At 39.8% G+C, this 19,653-nt stretch overlaps 4 protein-coding genes and 2 pseudogenes across 5 annotated transcripts; 4 read left to right on the forward strand and 2 right to left on the reverse strand.

Moving 5' to 3' along the window:
* Positions 1–620: 620 nt before the first annotated feature.
* Positions 621–3,477, forward strand: LOC106351544 (heat shock 70 kDa protein 4). Its single transcript, XM_013791334.3, has 2 exons — positions 621–927; positions 1,629–3,477. Exons 1-2 carry the CDS (start codon positions 714–716, stop codon positions 3,365–3,367), a joined length of 1,953 nt encoding a protein of 650 aa, XP_013646788.2. The 5' UTR covers positions 621–713; the 3' UTR covers positions 3,368–3,477.
* Positions 3,478–3,739: 262 nt separating this feature from the next.
* Positions 3,740–5,921, reverse strand: LOC106351554. The gene is made up of 2 exons (XM_013791345.3): positions 5,714–5,921; positions 3,740–5,519 (listed from the first exon to the last, which is right to left on the reverse strand). The coding sequence occupies exon 2, from the start codon at positions 5,296–5,298 to the stop codon at positions 3,826–3,828; it is 1,473 nt and encodes a 490-aa protein (XP_013646799.2). The 5' UTR covers positions 5,299–5,519; positions 5,714–5,921; the 3' UTR covers positions 3,740–3,825.
* A 3,040-nt stretch (positions 5,922–8,961) lies between these two features.
* Positions 8,962–12,661, forward strand: LOC106351565 (telomere repeat-binding protein 3). 2 transcript variants are annotated; one of them, XM_048749053.1, is made up of 9 exons: positions 8,962–9,199; positions 9,542–9,648; positions 9,720–10,386; positions 10,461–10,634; positions 10,766–10,845; positions 10,930–11,165; positions 11,248–11,562; positions 11,642–11,705; positions 12,151–12,661. In XM_048749053.1, the coding sequence occupies exons 2-9, from the start codon at positions 9,568–9,570 to the stop codon at positions 12,358–12,360; spliced, it is 1,827 nt and encodes a 608-aa protein (XP_048605010.1). In that variant the 5' UTR covers positions 8,962–9,199; positions 9,542–9,567; the 3' UTR covers positions 12,361–12,661. The 2 variants fall into 2 exon arrangements, with proteins under 2 accessions (XP_048605010.1, XP_048605029.1); XM_048749072.1 differs by having other exon boundaries at positions 9,723–10,386.
* A 199-nt stretch (positions 12,662–12,860) lies between these two features.
* LOC106368945 lies at positions 12,861–14,661 on the forward strand (annotated as a pseudogene).
* A 492-nt stretch (positions 14,662–15,153) lies between these two features.
* Positions 15,154–15,675, reverse strand: LOC106368953 (agamous-like MADS-box protein AGL97). Its single transcript, XM_013809036.1, has one exon. The coding sequence runs from the start codon at positions 15,673–15,675 to the stop codon at positions 15,154–15,156; it is 522 nt and encodes a 173-aa protein (XP_013664490.1).
* A 227-nt stretch (positions 15,676–15,902) lies between these two features.
* On the forward strand, positions 15,903–18,359 carry LOC106381402 (annotated as a pseudogene).
* The last annotated feature ends 1,294 nt before the right edge of the window (positions 18,360–19,653 follow it).

The raw sequence follows: 19,653 nt of genomic DNA on the forward strand, positions 1-19,653 counted from the left end.
CTCTACATGATTCAGAAGGTTTAGGTTGATTGGTTAGATAGGATTATAGTTTATCCGGTTAAGTCTTGTAAGTCCAATTGAACCGGTCTCTCTCTCTTAGTAAACCATACGCGTGTGTGATGAGTGAGTTAGCTCATAGTATAAGAGCTAACGAGCTTTGAGTTTGTTAGTGTGCGTGAACTGATTAGGTATGTATCAGTCGCAGCAGTATCGCGATCGAGTCTGTAAATCGGAGCTCGCTTGTGAGCGGTTAGTATTTGCTGGTTCGATCCCAGCTCCAGTGAACTATAGCGGCCACACCTAGTTAACGGTGTGGTGCGGTGAACACTGGATCAACATATCACGTGTTGGTTCGAGGTTATGTCGGAGAAGAAGATCAAATCGCTGTAGAACTTCACAAATTACTATGTACGGTCGTCGAAACGTTTTAAAAAATCTCATATCATATGACTTTTCTCAAAACGGCTGAGTTTTGATATTTAAAAAAGAGGTCTCTGGAAGGAGCGAGAAACCAATACAAACAAAAGAAGGAAAAAAGGCGGAAAAACAAGATCCAACGGCTGACATCTCATCAACTGAACATTCTCGAACTTCTTTTCGATTCAGTATTTAAGCACCTCTCCCTTCCTCATTCTCATGCACAGAACCTAACCAAAAAAACTCTCAATTAATTGCGAAGAAAGAAAAAAAGCTCTATTCAAAAGAACTCAATAATGGCGAGTAGAGGCGAAGGTCCAGCGATCGGAATCGATCTCGGCACTACCTACTCCTGCGTCGGCGTTTGGCAGCACGACCGCGTCGAAATCATCGCCAACGATCAAGGCAACCGCACCACTCCTTCCTACGTCGCCTTCACCGACAGCGAGCGTCTCATCGGAGACGCCGCCAAGAACCAAGTCGCTATGAACCCTACCAACACCGTCTTCGGTAAGCTCTCTCTACTCCTTCTCATCCTCAATCACGAACTCTACCTTAGATTCCAGTTCTCATGCATATGTGTTGTTTGTTTAGAGATTGTGTAGCTCAGACCTGAATCGGTTATTCAATTTGCAAACTCAACGTTCTAAAACTTCGGTTTAAATCGGTCTAGTCACGGTTAGCAATTTTTAGAACATTGTGTTAAAATAGAGTGATGGATCGTGTAGTTTGACGGTTTTATAAAATTCGGTTTAAATCGGTTTAGGCAGGGTTATCAATTTTTAGAACATTGTTTTAAAATAGAGTGATGGATCGTGTAGTTTGACTGTTTATAAAATTCGGTTTAAATCGGTTTAGGCAGGGTTATCAATTTTTAGAACATTGTTTTAAAATAGAGTGATGGATCGTGTTGTTTGACGGTTATCAGTGTTATTATAATTCGGTTTAAATCGGTTTAGGCGCGATTAGCAACTTTTAGAACATTCTGTTGAAATATAGTGATGGATCGTGTTGTTTGACGGTTATCGGTTTAATTCGGTTTAGGCGCGGTTAGCAATTTCTTGAACATTATGGTTAAAATAGAGTGATGGATTAGACGGTTATCAGTGTTCTAAAAACCGGTTTAAATCGGTTCAGGCGCGATTATCAATTTTTAAAAACACTGTGCTAAAACAGAGTATGATGGATCGTGTTGTTTGACGGTTATGCAGATGCTAAGCGTCTTATCGGAAGAAGGTTCAGCGACCCCTCCGTTCAAGCGGACATGAGGCACTGGCCTTTCAAGGTCATCTCCGGCCCAGCAGAGAAGCCCATGATCGTCGTCAACTACAAGGGAGAGGAGAAACAGTTCTCAGCTGAGGAGATCTCCTCCATGGTCCTCACAAAGATGCGTGAGATCGCAGAAGCCTTCCTCGGCACGTCTGTCAAAAACGCCGTCGTTACAGTCCCCGCCTACTTCAACGACTCCCAGCGTCAAGCCACAAAGGACGCCGGAGTCATCTCGGGGCTCAACGTGATGCGTATCATCAACGAGCCAACCGCTGCAGCCATTGCCTACGGTCTTGACAAGAAAGCGTCGAGTGTTGGAGAGAAGAACGTGTTGATATTTGACTTGGGCGGTGGGACTTTCGATGTGTCGTTGCTTACTATTGAGGAAGGGATCTTTGAAGTGAAGGCGACGGCTGGTGATACTCATCTCGGTGGGGAGGATTTTGATAACAGGATGGTGAATCACTTCGTTCAGGAGTTTAAGAGGAAGCATAAGAAGGATATCACTGGGAATCCGAGAGCGTTGAGGAGGTTGAGAACGGCGTGTGAGAGAGCCAAGAGGACTCTCTCTTCGACTGCTCAAACGACTATTGAGATTGATTCTCTCTACGAGGGGATTGATTTCTACACGACTATTACCCGCGCGAGGTTTGAGGAGCTGAACATGGATTTGTTCAGGAAGTGTATGGAGCCCGTGGAGAAGTGTTTGAGGGATGCTAAGATGGATAAGAGCAATGTTCATGACGTTGTGCTCGTTGGTGGGTCCACTAGGATTCCTAAGGTGCAGCAGCTCTTGCAAGATTTTTTTAACGGGAAGGAGCTTTGTAAGAGTATTAACCCGGACGAGGCTGTTGCTTATGGAGCGGCTGTTCAGGCTGCGATATTGAGTGGGGAGGGGAATGAGAAGGTTCAGGACTTGTTGCTTCTTGATGTTACTCCTTTGTCATTGGGGTTGGAGACTGCTGGAGGTGTGATGACTGTTTTGATTCCGAGGAACACGACTATTCCGACTAAGAAGGAGCAGATCTTCTCGACTTATTCGGATAACCAGCCTGGTGTGTTGATTCAGGTCTACGAAGGAGAGAGAGCGAGGACGAAGGATAACAACCTTTTGGGGAAGTTTGAGCTGAGTGGCATCCCGCCTGCACCACGAGGTGTTCCTCAGATCACTGTCTGTTTTGACATAGACGCCAACGGAATCCTGAACGTGTCGGCTGAAGACAAGACGACCGGTCAGAAGAACAAGATCACGATCACTAACGACAAGGGAAGGCTGTCTAAAGAAGAGATTGAGAAGATGGTACAGGAGGCAGAGAAGTATAAAGCTGAGGATGAAGAACACAAGAAGAAGGTGGACGCGAAGAATGCTTTGGAGAACTATGCATACAACATGAGGAACACGATCAAGGACGAGAAGATTGCGTCTAAGCTGGATGCAGCTGACAAGAAGAAGATCGAGGATGCGATCGACCAGGCTATTGAATGGTTGGAGGGTAATCAGCTGGCGGAAGCGGATGAGTTTGAGGATAAGATGAAGGAGCTCGAGTCTCTCTGCAACCCAATCATTGCGAGAATGTACCAAGGCGCTGGTGGTGATATGGGTGGAGCTGGTGGCATGGATGATGATGTTCCTACCGGTGGTAGCGGTGGTGCTGGACCCAAGATTGAAGAAGTTGATTAAGTTTCTAATATTGTTATTTTGAATTTGCTTTAAAGTTTCAGTCGTCTGCATGTTTTGTTAAGCTTTCGCTATGTACTTTAAAACCTGGTTGATTTAAGTTGCTTTAAGTCTTTGTGTTGCTTTTTATCATTACATTTAAGCAATGCAACGGGAAGTACGATTAAATATGAATAGTCCAAAGATTGAACGAAGATTGAAGAAGTTGATTAAGTTTCTTACCTCTCTCGTTCTGTTGTATTCTTTAATGTTTCTGTTGTTTGCTTTTGTCGCTTAGTTAAGCTTTTTCTATGTATTTTGAAACTGTTTTATGCTCTTATGTCTCTCTGCTTTAAGATTTATATTATTGTCGACGTTAACTCTGTTCCATTTAAGTAAGCAATGGGAAATATGATTAAATATGAATAATCCAATGATTACATGAATCAATAATATCCTTTAACAAGTTACACGACACATTCTCACTCTAGCATAAAGGGACGGAGACAGACGCGAACCTCATGCTCCTCTGGTCCTATTCGGTGTTTAGGTACTAAAACCTCTAGCGTTGTTCCCGTCTCATCCCTGTAAGCTTCAAGCTTGGCGTCGTCTGGAATCCGGTTTGGCAGGGGGACTTCCCTGACAAACTCTCCTGGTGGGCAGTGCTCTGGTGTCGGATCTGTTAGCTTAAATGTCCTGTCATGTCTCTTGATGAACGGCTCACAAGCTGTACTTGTACATGATATCTTCACTATTCCGTGAGTTGGTGTGTTCCTCCATGTCACTTTCACCCTTTCCGGATCAACTAGTGGCAGGCTGACGATTATCAAGAACCCTTTGTCATCTTCGTATATGGTTTTCGCAGCTGTGACTGGCCCATACACATCCTTCATCACCCCAGTGAAATCATTTGACCATGGCAGCAGCTCTGTTGTGTTGATTTTCATGTCCAGAGATTTCTCACTTGAGCTTGAGTCATCGCAGTTTCCTAGAGCGAGACAATCCCTTTTGCGTTTGTTGTTGCAAGCGATTTGTGCTTCCACTGAGTCAGCTCCATGGTTTGGTGAATGTGTTGACAGAGTCATAAAGGTACCGTTGAGCTTTTTAAGGTGGGTGTGCCCGTTAGCTTTAGCCTGAGCCATAGGTCGCTCAACCTCCAGTTCCGTGGTAGGGAGGTTCCTCCACGAACCGTAATCAATTGCCTCAAGGGGAATAGCAAAGTTCACATCTCGACCTGTGAGTTCCGTCCACTTCTTCTTCTCATCCTCGTTAAGCACAGAGAGGTTTGGCGACTGAACAACTTCGATCCCATGGAGGCACTGTGGGTTAGAAAGACCACGGTAGTGTTTCCTCTGCATCCTATGAGAGCGTACGAAACCTTTGTCCACACTAAAAGGAAAAGGACGCTCGCCCTCGCGCGAGTGGCCGTTCATGTAACTCCTTAGCTGCATCTTCCCCAGAGCATTCTCAGGCTTCTCCTTGAACACCCACATGTACATATTCTCCATATCATGCTGAACCATGAAGGAGTCAAGCTGCAAATCAGATTTATCATACCCAGACAACCCATTACTATCCCTCATCAACTTGTTCTTAGACTTATCATCCAAAACAGGCTTGAAGTAAAAGCTAAAGAAAAGCCAAGCACCCCAAGCACTATCTACACGCTTGTTATGCTTCTTAGCAACCTTGGGGACATGAACAACAGCCTCAGGCTCATAAATCTGAGGCCCGAGGCCAACGTCTAAGATATCACAGTGCTCGTTCCACAGAAACAGAGACGGGCTCGCCTCAGATGAGAGCGGGAGGTTGATATCAGGAGGACCCGTAAGCAAAAGCGACCGGTTAGTCTCCCTCTCAGATTCTTCATGAGTAAAAGCATCTGAGTCCATGGAGAGTAGTGTCGACGGGTGATAATTCTCCATAGACAGAGTTGTGATGAGAGTCTCACCCATGTTGTTGTTCTTGCTGTGTTATATTAAAAGTGATCTCCTTTCTACCAAACGCAGTAGCAATCAATCAACAAACCCATAGCTGCAGCTCAAAGATATCTTCATCTCACAAGATCTCAAGATCCCCACCACAAAGTTTTTATTTTTTTCACTACAAAGCTCCAAAAGCAAATGGTCTAAGAGACGCTAGCACACATGAAGAGCAACAAGCCCTTTTCAAAACCCTAGAAGCATAAAAAAGCAATCGAATTAAGGATCTGGAACAAGATCATCAACAATCTTATCCACAAATCTGATATTTTTCCCAGATATTCCTTTTCGTCTAATTGCAAAATCAAGAGCTAATTTGAATTCAGATGCAAACCAATTGGATCATTAATCGACGGATAGAGAAGGAGAAAGGAACGAGGAAGCTAACCACGATGAACAAATCCGACGAGAAGAGTGCGTATCGGCGGAGGAGGAACAGAGGCGCTTCTCTATGATCCCCAAATTATTTTGAGAGGAAGCTACACAGAGTCAGAGAGAGAGAGACTTTAAAGACTCGCAATTTACGACGGAAGATGCTGTTAATTAACGGAATTGCGAGGATTTGCGGGAGGTAATAGTAACGCCGTCAGTCTTGACTGACCATTGATACAAAAGGTTAGCTATATATTTTTTTTTTTTGACCAAGACCTTAGCTAATTACTGACTTAATACTTGAGGGTAATAAAATCTTTGTTATTAAGAATTATATCTTTTATTTGAAATTTATTTTTTATTCCATTTTTGATAGAAAGTGACATGGTAATTGTTTTATAAATTAACATGGTTGACATACGGCAACTTTTTATTATGTTAAATAATTATTCCAATGTCAATGAGAAAAAGTTAGAAACGTAAAGATTAAAGAGAGACAAAATATGAAATTACATCAGTGAAATTGGGTAAGAAATCGTCAGCTCTGACAATTATGCAAACAATATAATGATTTATATTTCATTTTTAGGTTTTTTTTTATGAGATAATATGTTTTATATCGATTTTAATGAAATAAATTGTTACAAAAAATATTTTTAAGTTCAGTTTCTTGACATGGACATGACCAAGACTCATTATCTTCAAATAAATTTCAAGCTAAGTTTTATACATATATTTTACAATTTTAAATTCATAAGACCTATTTTTAATTACCTCTTTAAATTTCAAAAGTCAAGGTGAATATTTTTATTAAAATTACATCATTTCTAAGATCAGCCTTTTCCGGATGCTGGAATATGGACACTTGTACACTTTGAAGGTCTTAGTTATTATATTTTTTTTTATGGTCATGTTAAGTACCTTAGTTAATAATATTTCCCACATGGAGTTCAACTATGGGCAAAGTAAAGCAGGTCTTAGAAATGATGTAATTTGCTTATTTCTAGCCTCATGAAGATGTGCCTAATCTTGGGGATGCATCTTCACACTAAGACAAATGAATGGTCAAAATGTCTCTGAGATGACATGGGAGTGTCATGCCAAATATTATGTGGTGTCCATATTATAACGAGGACTATATGACTGGTCAAAGAATCAGAAAGAGTTGAATTCAAGATGAATTTGCCATCTTATTTGCTATTTCAGGTGAAAACATAATGAATGGAAACCATTCTTGTTGATTATGTTAGGATTACTATCTTATCTGATCCGTTTTGATTGTGGATATTGCTTGATTCTAATTGTTGTGGTCTTCAACAACAGAGTTTTGAGATAAGTTTCATGTCTACATCAGTAGGTCAACTGATAAAATATATGCTCTACATGTAAAATCCAATCCAACATAAATTATGCTTAGTTGGTAGTCGGTGAAATAAACTTATGATTTATAAGCAATAGTTGCAAACGATACATTTATAGGCTCTGAAAGATCCATATGTCAGAAATTTACTATGGAAACTCTCTGGCTCTTTCTTTGAGAGACATAACAAGAGATTCCCATTGATATTTTCTTTAAGAAGTTTCCAACCATAACATATTAACAATAGATCACAAATGTTATAAAATCGACAAGTTAATGGAAAACGTTAAAACGAACATTAGTAATGAACAGAAAATGTGGAAAACTATAGTAGTTATATTCTTCTTGTTCGGTACCGCCCATTGTGGAGGCTCTAACAAAGAAAAGCATAAAGGTAAGTAGGTAGGGAATAAGGTTTATTTTTTTATATGTTTTAAAGGGACCCATACTTCATGTTGAATTCCCTTAAACTCCTTGTTGGTCGTGTGTTATTTTTTTTTTTTTTGATAACCGAGTGTCCTGCCTCCACCGTGGTGGTCCAGATTAGAGACCGAACCTTTTAACGGCGCGGACGCACACCCGAGGGTGGGTCATGGTCAGGCAACGGTCTTTGGTCTCGGACGCCAGAGCAAGTTCGCATGTAAATTTTCTGGTGGCCAGTGCGAGTCGAACCCGAAGCTGTACTTGCAGTCGCAAACCGTTTACCACCAGACTAACTCGTTCCGGTTAGTTCGTGTGTTATTTTCTTTATAGAATGTCAGTATGTCACCGTGGTCCAGTATTCATGCTACTCAAGTCTGTGATCAATGCGATTCATTTATGACATGAGGGTTCAGTGAAGAAAATCAACAAAATATATCTAAGAGATTTTTTTAATATGCATGAATCGTAACCACCAATGGTGCTGCATCATAGGCCCTAATGATAAAAAGAAAAATCAACAGGTTTTCTTAATATGCATGAATCGATTCACCATCCTGTTGATTATGGGCCACAGGACAATGATGCAGCACCACCATTAGGCCCTAACGATTTACTTGACACAAAAAAAAAAAAAAAAGATTAGAGAATGATTCGAGGTAGCACACTAGCACTATGTCATTTCATTGTGCATCCCAACAGAATGGTCAGACCCAGCCCATTAAGTGATTGTCCTGTGGCCCATAATCACGAAGGTTCCAAAGGTCCACCACCATCCACATCAGAGTAGGCCAGAGGGCATAAACTAAAACAGTATATTCGATTCAACATCTGGCTTATGTTAGCTACTAAAACAGTAACACACATTTTCACACTAGCCCAAATTTATTAGTAAAGAAATTGGCGCATCCAACCCAAGAACATGATCATTAACAGACCACATTCAATGATTCAACCTTTTAAAGATGTCACGTTCATCTTAGCACATGGGTTCTACACATCTAACTAAACATATACTAGCATATAAACAATCATCGATGACTTCATGTCATCCCTCAGATTATGAACCTTGTGACGACGTTATAACCAAAGCAATAGACTCCTCACAGGCTTCTCTCAACCACGTGGTAGAAAGAGAGACTACTTTTGTTGTATTAAATTAAAAGACAAAGACCCCACTCCGATCACAATCACAATTCACAAACACAATGTTTATTGTTTTTATCCGATCCCTAAAATTAAGATTCTTTCTGACAAAACCCTATCTTCTTTTTTTTTTAAATGGTCCGAGAGAGAAGGGTGACCCCTCAACAACCGGTTAACCGGAGAGAGAGGGTTTAATAAAAACTGCGAGTGTAACCGTCAACAACCGGTTCCCCCCCTCAACTGCCTCATCCCCAAAAACCCCCATCGTCATTTGTGTGGTCAATAAAAAAAAACTTTTTATTATTTATTTATACGAGAATATATTAAAAAAAGGGTTTTTGTTTTTGTGGGGGGTTTTTAATTTTTAATTCACGTCTCCTTCATCCTCTTTCTTTTATACGGACAAAGACATAACTCTTCCTTCTTTAAAATCTCAAGATTCTCGAAAACTCTCTGTATAGATCGATTCTAATTTCTCTCCTTTGTACATTATTTTATATCCTCAAACAAAAAAACATCAAATTGGTAATTGGAAGCTCTGTCTGCGTGATCAAGGAGCTGGTATCGTTGATTCAGGTGAGTTTCGATCGAATCCGATCTGTGTTGAATTTCGATCCTTGTGTCTGATCTGGATTTCAAATTACCGATTTAAATTCTTTACCGGGTCGGGTCGGGTCGACATAATTGGGAACTTGTCGGAGATCTGGTTGGGAACAGCCAATTTGTTCAGTTTGATGTCTGAGATCTGACTTTGTGTCCAATTTGATGTTTTCGAAATTATTGAATTATTGTGTGTTTGCGTGTTTATATTATAACATCGGATCTGAAAATGTGTTAACATTGTTTGGATTCTACATATGCGTGCGTCTCAAGTTACGTTTAATCTCAAGATTAATGTTTTGTTTTGTGTGTTGGTAGTGTTTATGCATAGCTGAGAGAGAGAGATGGTGTTCAAGAGGAAGTTAGATTGCGTCTCTGTTGGATTTGATTACCCCAATATCCCCAAGGCTCCTCGTTCATGCAGGGTACCATCTCATCCTCATCTTCTTGATCTGTCTCTCTCATGACTACTAACTCTCGGTTGATTTTTTTTTAGCAGAGGAAGGTCGTAAACAAGAGGACCGATGCAATGGACTTGCTGGCTTCTCTAGCTGGCAAGCTGCTAGAGGAATGCGAGAGTTCCTCAGCGTCTTCCAACGCGTTTGAAGTGAATAACCACGAGAATTGTCGTAAGGAGATCAAACAAGAAGACCATTTGAAATCTGAGTCCTCTGACCAAGGCAACTCTGTGTCAAGGCCTACGTATGAGAAGACGTGTGTGGTGAACAGTTTTTCGTTTTCTGATGACGGGATCTTGGAGCGAACTCCTGTGTGTGAAACCAAGAACGTTAAATGTGAAGGCGTCACTGAGGAGAGAGGTGATGTTATTGTGAATACTGGGTTTGAACAAGATGGAGGCTTGGGAGCTGATGCTTTCAACTTAGAGGATGCAACTGCGTTAGGTGTGCAGTTTCCGAAGTCAGTGTGCGTGGATGGTGATGTTAAATCACCATCTTGTCTGAATAAGACCCCTAATGGTTCCCTTGATAGACAAGGGAACCATACTAAGTTAGGTAGAGATGATGATGAAAAATTATATAGTTACCATAAGTTTAGCAGTAAGTTTAAGTCGTATAGGTCTCCTACGATTCGAAGAATAAGAAAGTCGCTTTCGTCTAAATACTGGAAGCAAATGGCTAAGGAATTTGGACACTATAGAGCTGGTAAAGTATTCACAACCTGGTTCACTTAAAATTGTGGTCTGCACTGTTTTGACTTTTTGATTTTGAATGTCTAGATGTTGGAGTAAAGGCTCTTTACCGCAAAAGGAAGTCGTGTTATGGATACAACGCATGGCAGCGTGAGACCATTTACAAGAGGAGAAGATCACCGGACAGAAGCTCGGTTGTAACTTCGGATGGTGGACTCAGTAGTGGAAGTGTTTCCAAGTTACCTGAGAAGCGTGATTCAGGTGTTTATTTATCTTATCTTAGCTGTTGTGGTCCTCAGTCAAAGGGTTTCCATGGTACTTGACCGGTTGATATATGTAACTGAGACATTTATAATATGGTTCTCATGTGTTTTTTGTTATCTCTGGTGCAGTGAAGCTAAGCATAAAGTCCTTTAGGATTCCAGAGCTTTTTATTGAAGTTCCAGAAAGTGCAACAGTAGGATCACTAAAGGTACATTGGCAGTGTGTATTTTCTTTCATTCTCTCGCATAACAGAGTCGTGAGTAGTGACCCTTGACCACCCTTTTGGTTACAGAGGACGGTGATGGAGGCTGTCAGTGTTTTACTCAGCGGTGGAATACGCGTTGGTGTATTAGTCCACGGAAAAAAGATCAGAGATGACAAGAAAACTTTGTCACAGTCTGGGATCTCATCTGAAGAGAATCTAACCAACCTTGGCTTCACCTTGGAGCCTGGTCCCAGCAAAGCTCCCCTGCCTCTGTGTTCCCAAGATCCTCTTGTGCCTATCGACCCTACAAATCTGTCTGAACGGTACCAACAAACTCACTGTCTTTCTTTCTTTCTTTCTTCTTGAAGATTCTTAAGCAAGAGCGCTTGTTAATGATCTTTCCAGGTCTGCTGTCTCTCCCACATTAGATACTGAAACTCCCCATCCTGATGACGTGGCTAATCCAGGAAACACTGTGGACAATAACCACCTCGAGTTAGTTCCATATCAGAAGGAGATAACTGTTGATGAAGAAGAGCCTTCAACAGATCCAAGAGCGCTTGTTCCACTTCCAGCCTTGGAAGTTGAGGCGCTTGCCATAGTTCCTTTAAACCAGAAACCTAAGCGTAGTGAGCTTGCTCAGCGCAGAACCAGGAGACCCTTCTCTGTGACAGAGGTGGAAGCTCTCGTACAAGCAGTTGAGGAGCTGGGGACTGGAAGGTATACATAGTTTCATGTGGTTTGGTCGTGGTGTTAAAAATGTCAATAAGCTCAAAAAGCTAATGGTTTCATCGCACAGATGGCGTGATGTGAAGCTACGTGCTTTCGAGGATGCAGATCATCGGACCTACGTGGACTTGAAGGTAAACACACAAACACAAACTTGTAATTCTGGAACATATATCTAGTCCTGGGCATATATCCGAAACCCGAAAATCAAACCGAAAAAACCAAAACTGGACCAAAATTTACAAAATACCAAACGGTTCCTATTCTTCAAAATCAAAAATCCAAAACTGAACCGAGAATCGAATGGATACCCAAATATTCAATATATTAATTATTTCTAATTTTTATATATATAAAATATAATTTATAAATAAAAACTATTCAAAAACCTGAATTACACGGATATTTTTTCGGTTTAACTCGGGTTTTCGAGGGAATTTGTTTTTATTTTTGGCTTTAAACCCGAACTATTTTTAGTTCGGTTCCACTTCTGAGTTTTATAAGAAAATATAAATGCCCGGCAGTACATGTATCAATCATCACAGTAGATTAATGTTGCAAGAACATGTGATTTTACAGGATAAGTGGAAGACTCTGGTTCATACAGCAAGTATATCACCGCAGCAACGAAGAGGAGAGCCGGTGCCGCAAGAGCTGCTGGACAGAGTGTTGAGGGCATACGGATATTGGTCGCAGCATCAAGGAAAACATCAGGGGAGAGGAGGAGGAGCACACAAAGATTCAGACATGAACAGAGGTAGAGCTGTTGAAGCAGGTGTTTCAGTGTAAAAAATGGAGGCAAGTATTGGTGGTTGTACAGATGGAAAACAAGAATAAATTGTAAACTCAGTTTCTGCAAAGATTAATTGTCTTTTTAATTCTCGACTTTTCTCGCAAGTACATTTGTTGTTGTTTTTCTTTCTGCTTTGGCATTTTGTAAATGACTCAACTGGGATGAGATTGGTCCCTGACAAAGTTTAGCTTTTCTTTGTTTTATTTAACATTGGTGATGTTGTGTAATATGGTCGGTCCAGACAAAGTGGTCCTGTAATAATTACATTCTCTTATGATTGTTTACCCTTTCCCACAAGTGAGATAACGTAAGCCGTATTGTGAGGCCTCACTTCTACCAACTTTTGTCCCAAGGGGACTGACTTTTCTTGTTAAACCACTCCATCACTGTTTCCTTGAGCTGCAAGCAACGTTGTATTGGTAGTAGTTAGCTACATGTCAATTCAACTAATGACCCTTCATCCTATCCGGAATCAGAATCTTTTCCCTCACTGAGATACCTATGGAAACTTCTAAATGCTCCGTTCTTGCTTTGATCAGTTTCGTTCTTGCTTTGATCAGTTTCGTTCAGCACATCATCGGCTGTATAGTCTCTCAACTGTTTCATTTATACTAAGATTCTTTGTTACTAAATTTGAAGCAACAATTAGCTGTATATGTAATCATGACGTGAAAAAGCCATCAACACAAAAGAGTTTTGATTCTTTAAGAAAACACAGCAAACACATGCCACATCTCTCGTGTGAAGAATCAGGTTGAAATTTTGTTTGGTTCACAATTTTTGGTTTGAGGTTGGTTCAATCAAAATATCGAACCAGGTTCTTCTCCTCCTCCTCCCCTTTGTTTGTATATTGTTTCTTCGTTTACTGTCTGCAATGATGTAATTGATTTTAGCATTTCACATCAGGTTGAGTTCATGGCAGAAGCCGAAATGGTGGAGATTGTTCCCAATATGAACCCGCTCAATTTCATCGCTGTAATCTCTCCACAGCTTTATAGAATCTTGAAACCATGTGGTGAAATTTTTAGTTAACCATATGATTAACTTTTGAACCGGTGACAGGGGGATTATGGTCGGTTCGTTCCTCAGATTCCAACGCAAGTGCCTCTGTGCTTGCAGTGGCACTAAAGAGGAGAGGCAAATGCACTCTCCGCCTTCCGGCGTGGTTGTCTGTTGGTAACATAAAAAAATTTCACATTTTTTGCAGATAACTTTTGAATGCAAATGGAAATTATATCATATGTGTACTAATTATTTTTAACTGTACTTTTACCTCTGTGAACTTGGACAATTTGACTCAGATTGCTAGACTTCTTTTTGATCAGTATGCGATTTTTAGAGACTACTTGTTTAGTTGCTCCCCCCCTTGCATCTTTAGTATTTGAAAAATCTCACTTTTGGCACTGCACGTCATGATATTCCAGACATGTATATGGTAACATCATACATTTGTCTCTCCCTTCTAAACCCATGTGTTTGTATCCTTTAGAACCGTTATCGAATTTTTGGTATAGGTGAGATCACTAGTCGAGGACATCAGAGATGTGCGGCTTCACACACTCGAGACTAACTTGGGATCATTCATTCATTTGTAGGTACATCTGCAGTGAAGGTTAGTGTTTTTTTATTGCCTCTTCTTGACGTTACCTTTTTCTCCATTACATCTCAAGAATGATTTCAATAATAAGTACCATAACCGAGTTATAAAAATGCAGATGCCTAATGTATCGGCAATGGAAGTGAACCTAGTCCGCCTATTTGTTAGAAGAGCCTTAGAAGAGTTTTATAAGCATGACAAGACGGAGGCTGATGCAGACGCAGACACTAGAAGGAGTAGTAGACAACCCCGTGAAGCTAACAATGAACCAAGGGTAAAATCCCATTCACACTTCCCACTCATGTTTTCTTTTTTTCTGTTTAAGAGACGACTAATACAAACCTCAACCCGTTGTTTTACAGAGACCTCTAAGGCAACGCTAAGGAGCTTCGAAATCTTCTGCGCCAATAGTTGTGGAGCTCCCTGGGAATTGAGAACATCAACAGTATCGACCTCTGTGTCTTCCTATTTGCCTTGTTTCTCTTGTTCGGTTACATACTCCGATATTTATCTAGCATCCTTGTACTTATGAGTGGTTCTGAGTATGATACTCAGTAGAGTTAGATTCTGGTGTGACTAGTTCACTTATGAAAATGTGTAACAGTAGACGAAATCCATATTGATTCAAGTGAAGTATATGGGATAAGCTAATGTCAGAGCAATATCTATGAACAGCCAATGTATTTGAAAAGTTTATCAACCCTGGTGCATGGATCTACTACCATTGAACTAATGATGAACTTACAATGTGATTTGTGAGTATTCTAATAAATGCTCCCCTATATTTGCCAATATAAGCTACATCAGGGACAGGTCAAAGTGACAATTGGTTCCCAACTCGCCTTGTGTGTTATGATCCCATCCCATAGAAAGAATGAACACAACTCATGTGTTTCAATATCTCAGGCTAAGAGCAACTAATGGTAATCACACTAACACCTAATAATATTTCAGTATAATGGATTGATAAACTCAAAAACCTTGCAAAGATTGTATAAAGAACCACAAAGAAGTCATAAGATTCATTGATGTTTTAATAAGTAGCACTATCAAGCTTTAGCTCTATCAACAGAGAATCCATAAGATAATCAAAAGTAAAAACATAGTCTTGACTCCAAATTAGCAACTAACTGTATATAACTTATAATTAAAGCCTAAAACGACGTCGCTGAACTTGAACATGCATCTGCAATTAGGGTTTGGATGCATCGTCCTGAGTCCCAGAGCCTTGACCTGTTTCACTTTTATACATCTCGAGTTGCTTCTGAAGTTTCTTCATCTCCTCCATCGCTGCCATAATCTCCACCGGATCCTTCGAATTAAGCAGCTTCTCATCTTCCCACCAGTAATACTTACACCAATCCTCATCCTCCTCTTCGTCCTCCTCTTCGTCGTCGTCCTCTGTTACCGGAACAGGAGGAGCAGAATCCTTGAGGAACTGTCGAACAACTCCTTCCGCAGACGGATACCCGAACGATTGCATCACCACGTTCGATTCGGAGGCGGGAGGTTTGATGAGGATCGCGATTCTCTGTGAAGGATCTTCCGCGACGAGTTTCGCTGCTTCGCGGAACAGATCGTCGCGCAGCTCCGCGAATCCTTTCTTCTTCTTCTCGACATTGGCACTACGTAGCTCTGAGAAATTAGCGGTGGGTCGCGATACTTTCCTCTTCTTCCTCTCTTCCTTGCCTTTCTTCTTCTCTGACTTCACCATTTCCGTCTCGCTCTTTCGTTTCGATTTTCACAGATATGTCTGGCTGCTTTTTGTTTTTGCTTTATATAGACGCCAGTAAACCGACTTCAAGTGAGAAAAGCCCATCGTAATCGACGATGCTTCTCCACGTGTACGGTGGAGATGATCTTTTTTTTTTTGAACAAACCCATTCAAATAATAATTAGGAACTAAAAGTCTTAATCAAATTCGGTTTAAATCTGTGATGTGACGTCTGTGAATAATGTTTTAATTTTTTTTTCATATTTATCTCTACAAAAATAAAATAAAATAAAGTACTTTTATGAACAAAATAAGGGAAAAAATAATTGAGAGTGTTTTAGGAGTACTTTAACATTTAAAAATGGAAAATTTCCATATTAATATACAATTTTTAATTATGATTTCCAACTTACTAATACACAGAGATTTAAAGTAAACGATCGACCTAATTTTCTTGGTTCTTTAATATATTTACTAAATTCCGCGAAAGCTATTTATTTCGAATCGTTAACATATGATTGTCGATTTTGTAGACACAGTAAACAAAAAAGTTAAATAATTGTTTAGAGCTAAACCATGGTAAGTAAACTAACTATACACTGTAAAATTCTCAAATGATATCGGCGTCTAGTTGGCCTAGTGGTAAAGAGGTTACGGCTGTAACTACTGATACACAGATTCAATTTGCAGTGGGAGAAACTATTTACAAAGTTTGGTTTTTCTCTAAAGAGATAAAGTCACCTTTTTAACCAATTATTCATCCTTTATCAATTAAAAATTACCTTCAATAAGGCTTTTTCAGAGGGACAAAAAACAGTTGGATCAAACTACTACAAGTTGAGGAGATGTGTGACAAAGTAGATGATGAGCCTGGTAGTTGTTTTCCCTTCAAGAGTTAAGACAGTAGAAGTAGCAAATGATGGAGAGATTATGATAATGCTTGTAAACTGAGTCTGCAAATATAGAGCTACACTGAGTAGTAGTATGCTGTATGCCTGTACCAGACGCAGAATGGTAACTCATAGTGGAATCAATAGTGAGATCCCATGTGACCAGATGCAACTGCCTAGATCTAGTTTATCTACTTATCACTAATTAGTGTTCCTTTAGCTAGGTACAAAGTCCGAATCTCTACTAGTGACCAAATAAATACTCTATTATCCTTTAAAGAGACTACACGCAGCCCACATGGATAGAGATAGGACCAAGTCGAAATGCTTATTGTATATTATATGGAGAGATAGATCATATTATGTACAGTAGTTGCATGCACGTAGCCAACTAATGTACATAATTAGTATAGATAATTTTCACATAGGTTTCTTCGAGATTATTAATACCATAATTATGGAAGAAAAAATTAGAATAGGAAGAGAAACCTTATAATAATTAATTAAACATGTGTATAATTTACTCTCGAGTCATTATTATTAAATTAAATGGGAGTCTTTTCTCCAATTCGCTACCTTAATTCATTCTCGAGATCTCCATTTCTTATTTTATTTTGTGAATAAGTTTATCGCAAACCCACCATATTCCACGATCACATATCAAACTATGAAAAATACAAAATTTGATGTGATTAAATTTAACATTTCATTGAATGTATATTTGCATAGTAGTAGTATATATACCTCCTACTTTGCCTCAGTAATAAACCATCAAACTCAGAGCTAAATTAATGAAGACTTCACTACTTCTCTTACTCATCATCTTCTCGTTTCTTTTATCTTTTTCCTCGGCCGAGGAATGTGGTCGACAAGCGGGTGGTGCTCTCTGCCCCAACAATCTATGCTGCAGCCCGTTCGGATGGTGCGGTGACACCGAACCTTACTGTAAGCGGCCTGGCTGCCAAAGCCAGTGCACTCCTGATGGTCATCCTCCTCCTCTTCCTCCTCCTCCTTCACCTCTCCTCCTGATCCCACCGGCGGTCTTACTGATATCATAACAAGATCTCAGTTCGATGACATGCTTAAACATAGGAACGACCCCGCTTGTCCCGCTAGAGGTTTCTACACTTACGAAGCCTTTATCACCGCGGCTTATTTCTTCACCAGCTTCGCCAGAGGCAGCGACACTGCCGCGAGGAAGAAAGAACTCGCCGCTTTCTTTGGTCAGACTTCCTACGAATCCACTGGTCATCCAAAAAACACTTCGATATACACGTGGGGTTACTGTTACAAGGAAGAGATGAATCCTCCTTCAGACTACTGTTCACCGAGTGACACGTGGCCATGCATACCTGGCAAGCGCTACTACGGAAGAGGACCTGTGCTGCTGCAGGGGAACCACGAGTACGGAGCGTACGGACAAGCCCTTAACGCCGACTTACTCAACAACCCTGACCTTGTCTCCAACGACCCAGTGATAGCTTTCAAAGTCGCGATTTTATTCTGGATGAAACCTGTGCCTCCAAAACCGTGGAGCCACGGCGTGTTGATAAATTTATGGAGGCCTTCAACGGCAGACATTGCGGCCGGGAGATTACCGGGTTACGGCGTGATAACGAATATCTTTAACGGTAGAATAGAGTGTGGACATGGCTATGACGCAAGAGTTGCTGATAGGATTGGGTTTTATAGGAGGTACTGTGAAATCTTAGGAGCTGACCCCGGAGATAATCTTGATTGTTACAACCAACGGCCATTTGATCCTGTAATTTGTCCCTCGACGCTGCTATTTAATAAAGAATGATATGCAGCAACTTTGTATCGGAACTCTTTATATCACAAGATATGGAGTTATATTTTCGACTTTTGTTACATGAAAGTTGGAACTCTTTATATCACTAAATAATATTTAAATTATTTCATATTTATCTCTACAACAACAAAGTTGAAATGAAGCAATCAAAGTAAATTTATTAATTATATCAATATAAAAAAGCAACTAAAAATGAAAAAAAAAACAACTTATTTTTTCCCTTTTCAAATAGAAACATGAATATTTTGTTGAAATCGGTATTAAACTTTTATAGTTTTAGCGTAGTACACCGTTCTCGAGAGAAAATGATATTGGTGTTACAAATATAACCATAGCTATGTACATTTTTGTAGCCAAATTCCTTGTTAGATTTTATAGCCAAATAGGCAAAAACCAGTCCTTGAAAGTTGAAACTGTCACTAGTAAGCATTAATGAAACAATTTGTAGTTACCTCGTTGCTATATATCAGCTATATATTTATTCTTGCTACTATGTTGCCAGTTGGCTCTAAACATGATCAGTTCGTTGTTAAACATATGTCTTAACCCATTCTGACATTCAAGTTTCTACAGGATTAATAAAAGTCATCACCAAGACATTGTTTTCTTTGCATGATTAACGGTAATCTGTATTGATAAAAGATGAATAATTAATGGTTAATCGGATTAGAAACAAAATAAATGGAACTTCACATAGGCTTAACAGTTCGCTTTTTCAGGAAGAATAAAACTTGGATCATACTACTAAAAAAGTTAAGAGATGTGTGACAAAGTAGTTTATTTCCCTTTAAGACAAGAGAAAATAAGCAGATGATGGAGATTAAGATTAATGCTTTGTAAACCGAATCTCCAAATTCAGAGCAATCAAGGAGATACAAGTATTCCCATACCAAACGCAGAACGGTGATCAGTCGGGGATTCATTGTGGAATCAATAGGTGATCCCATGTGACCATATGCAACGAATTGCCTATATCCAGTTTATCTATTTATCATTAATGTTTATCTAGCTAGGCGTGAAAGTTAGATAAGATCTCTTCTAATCCAAATAAATACTCTATTATCTCATTTTAAAAGAGACATCAAACAGCCCACATGGATGTAGTCAAAGTGTTTATTGTGTATTATACGTAAAGAGACATTTATATTATTATGTACAGTAGTTGCATGCACGTAGGTTTCGTCGAGATTATCAAAACAATAGTTTTAACCATGACTCATTGGGAAAAATCATTAGAATAGGAAGTGAAACCTTATAATAACTAATTAAACATGT

Source organism: Brassica napus, chromosome A1 (assembly GCF_020379485.1).
Source record: "Brassica napus cultivar Da-Ae chromosome A1, Da-Ae, whole genome shotgun sequence".
Taxonomy (NCBI): domain Eukaryota; kingdom Viridiplantae; phylum Streptophyta; class Magnoliopsida; order Brassicales; family Brassicaceae; genus Brassica; species Brassica napus.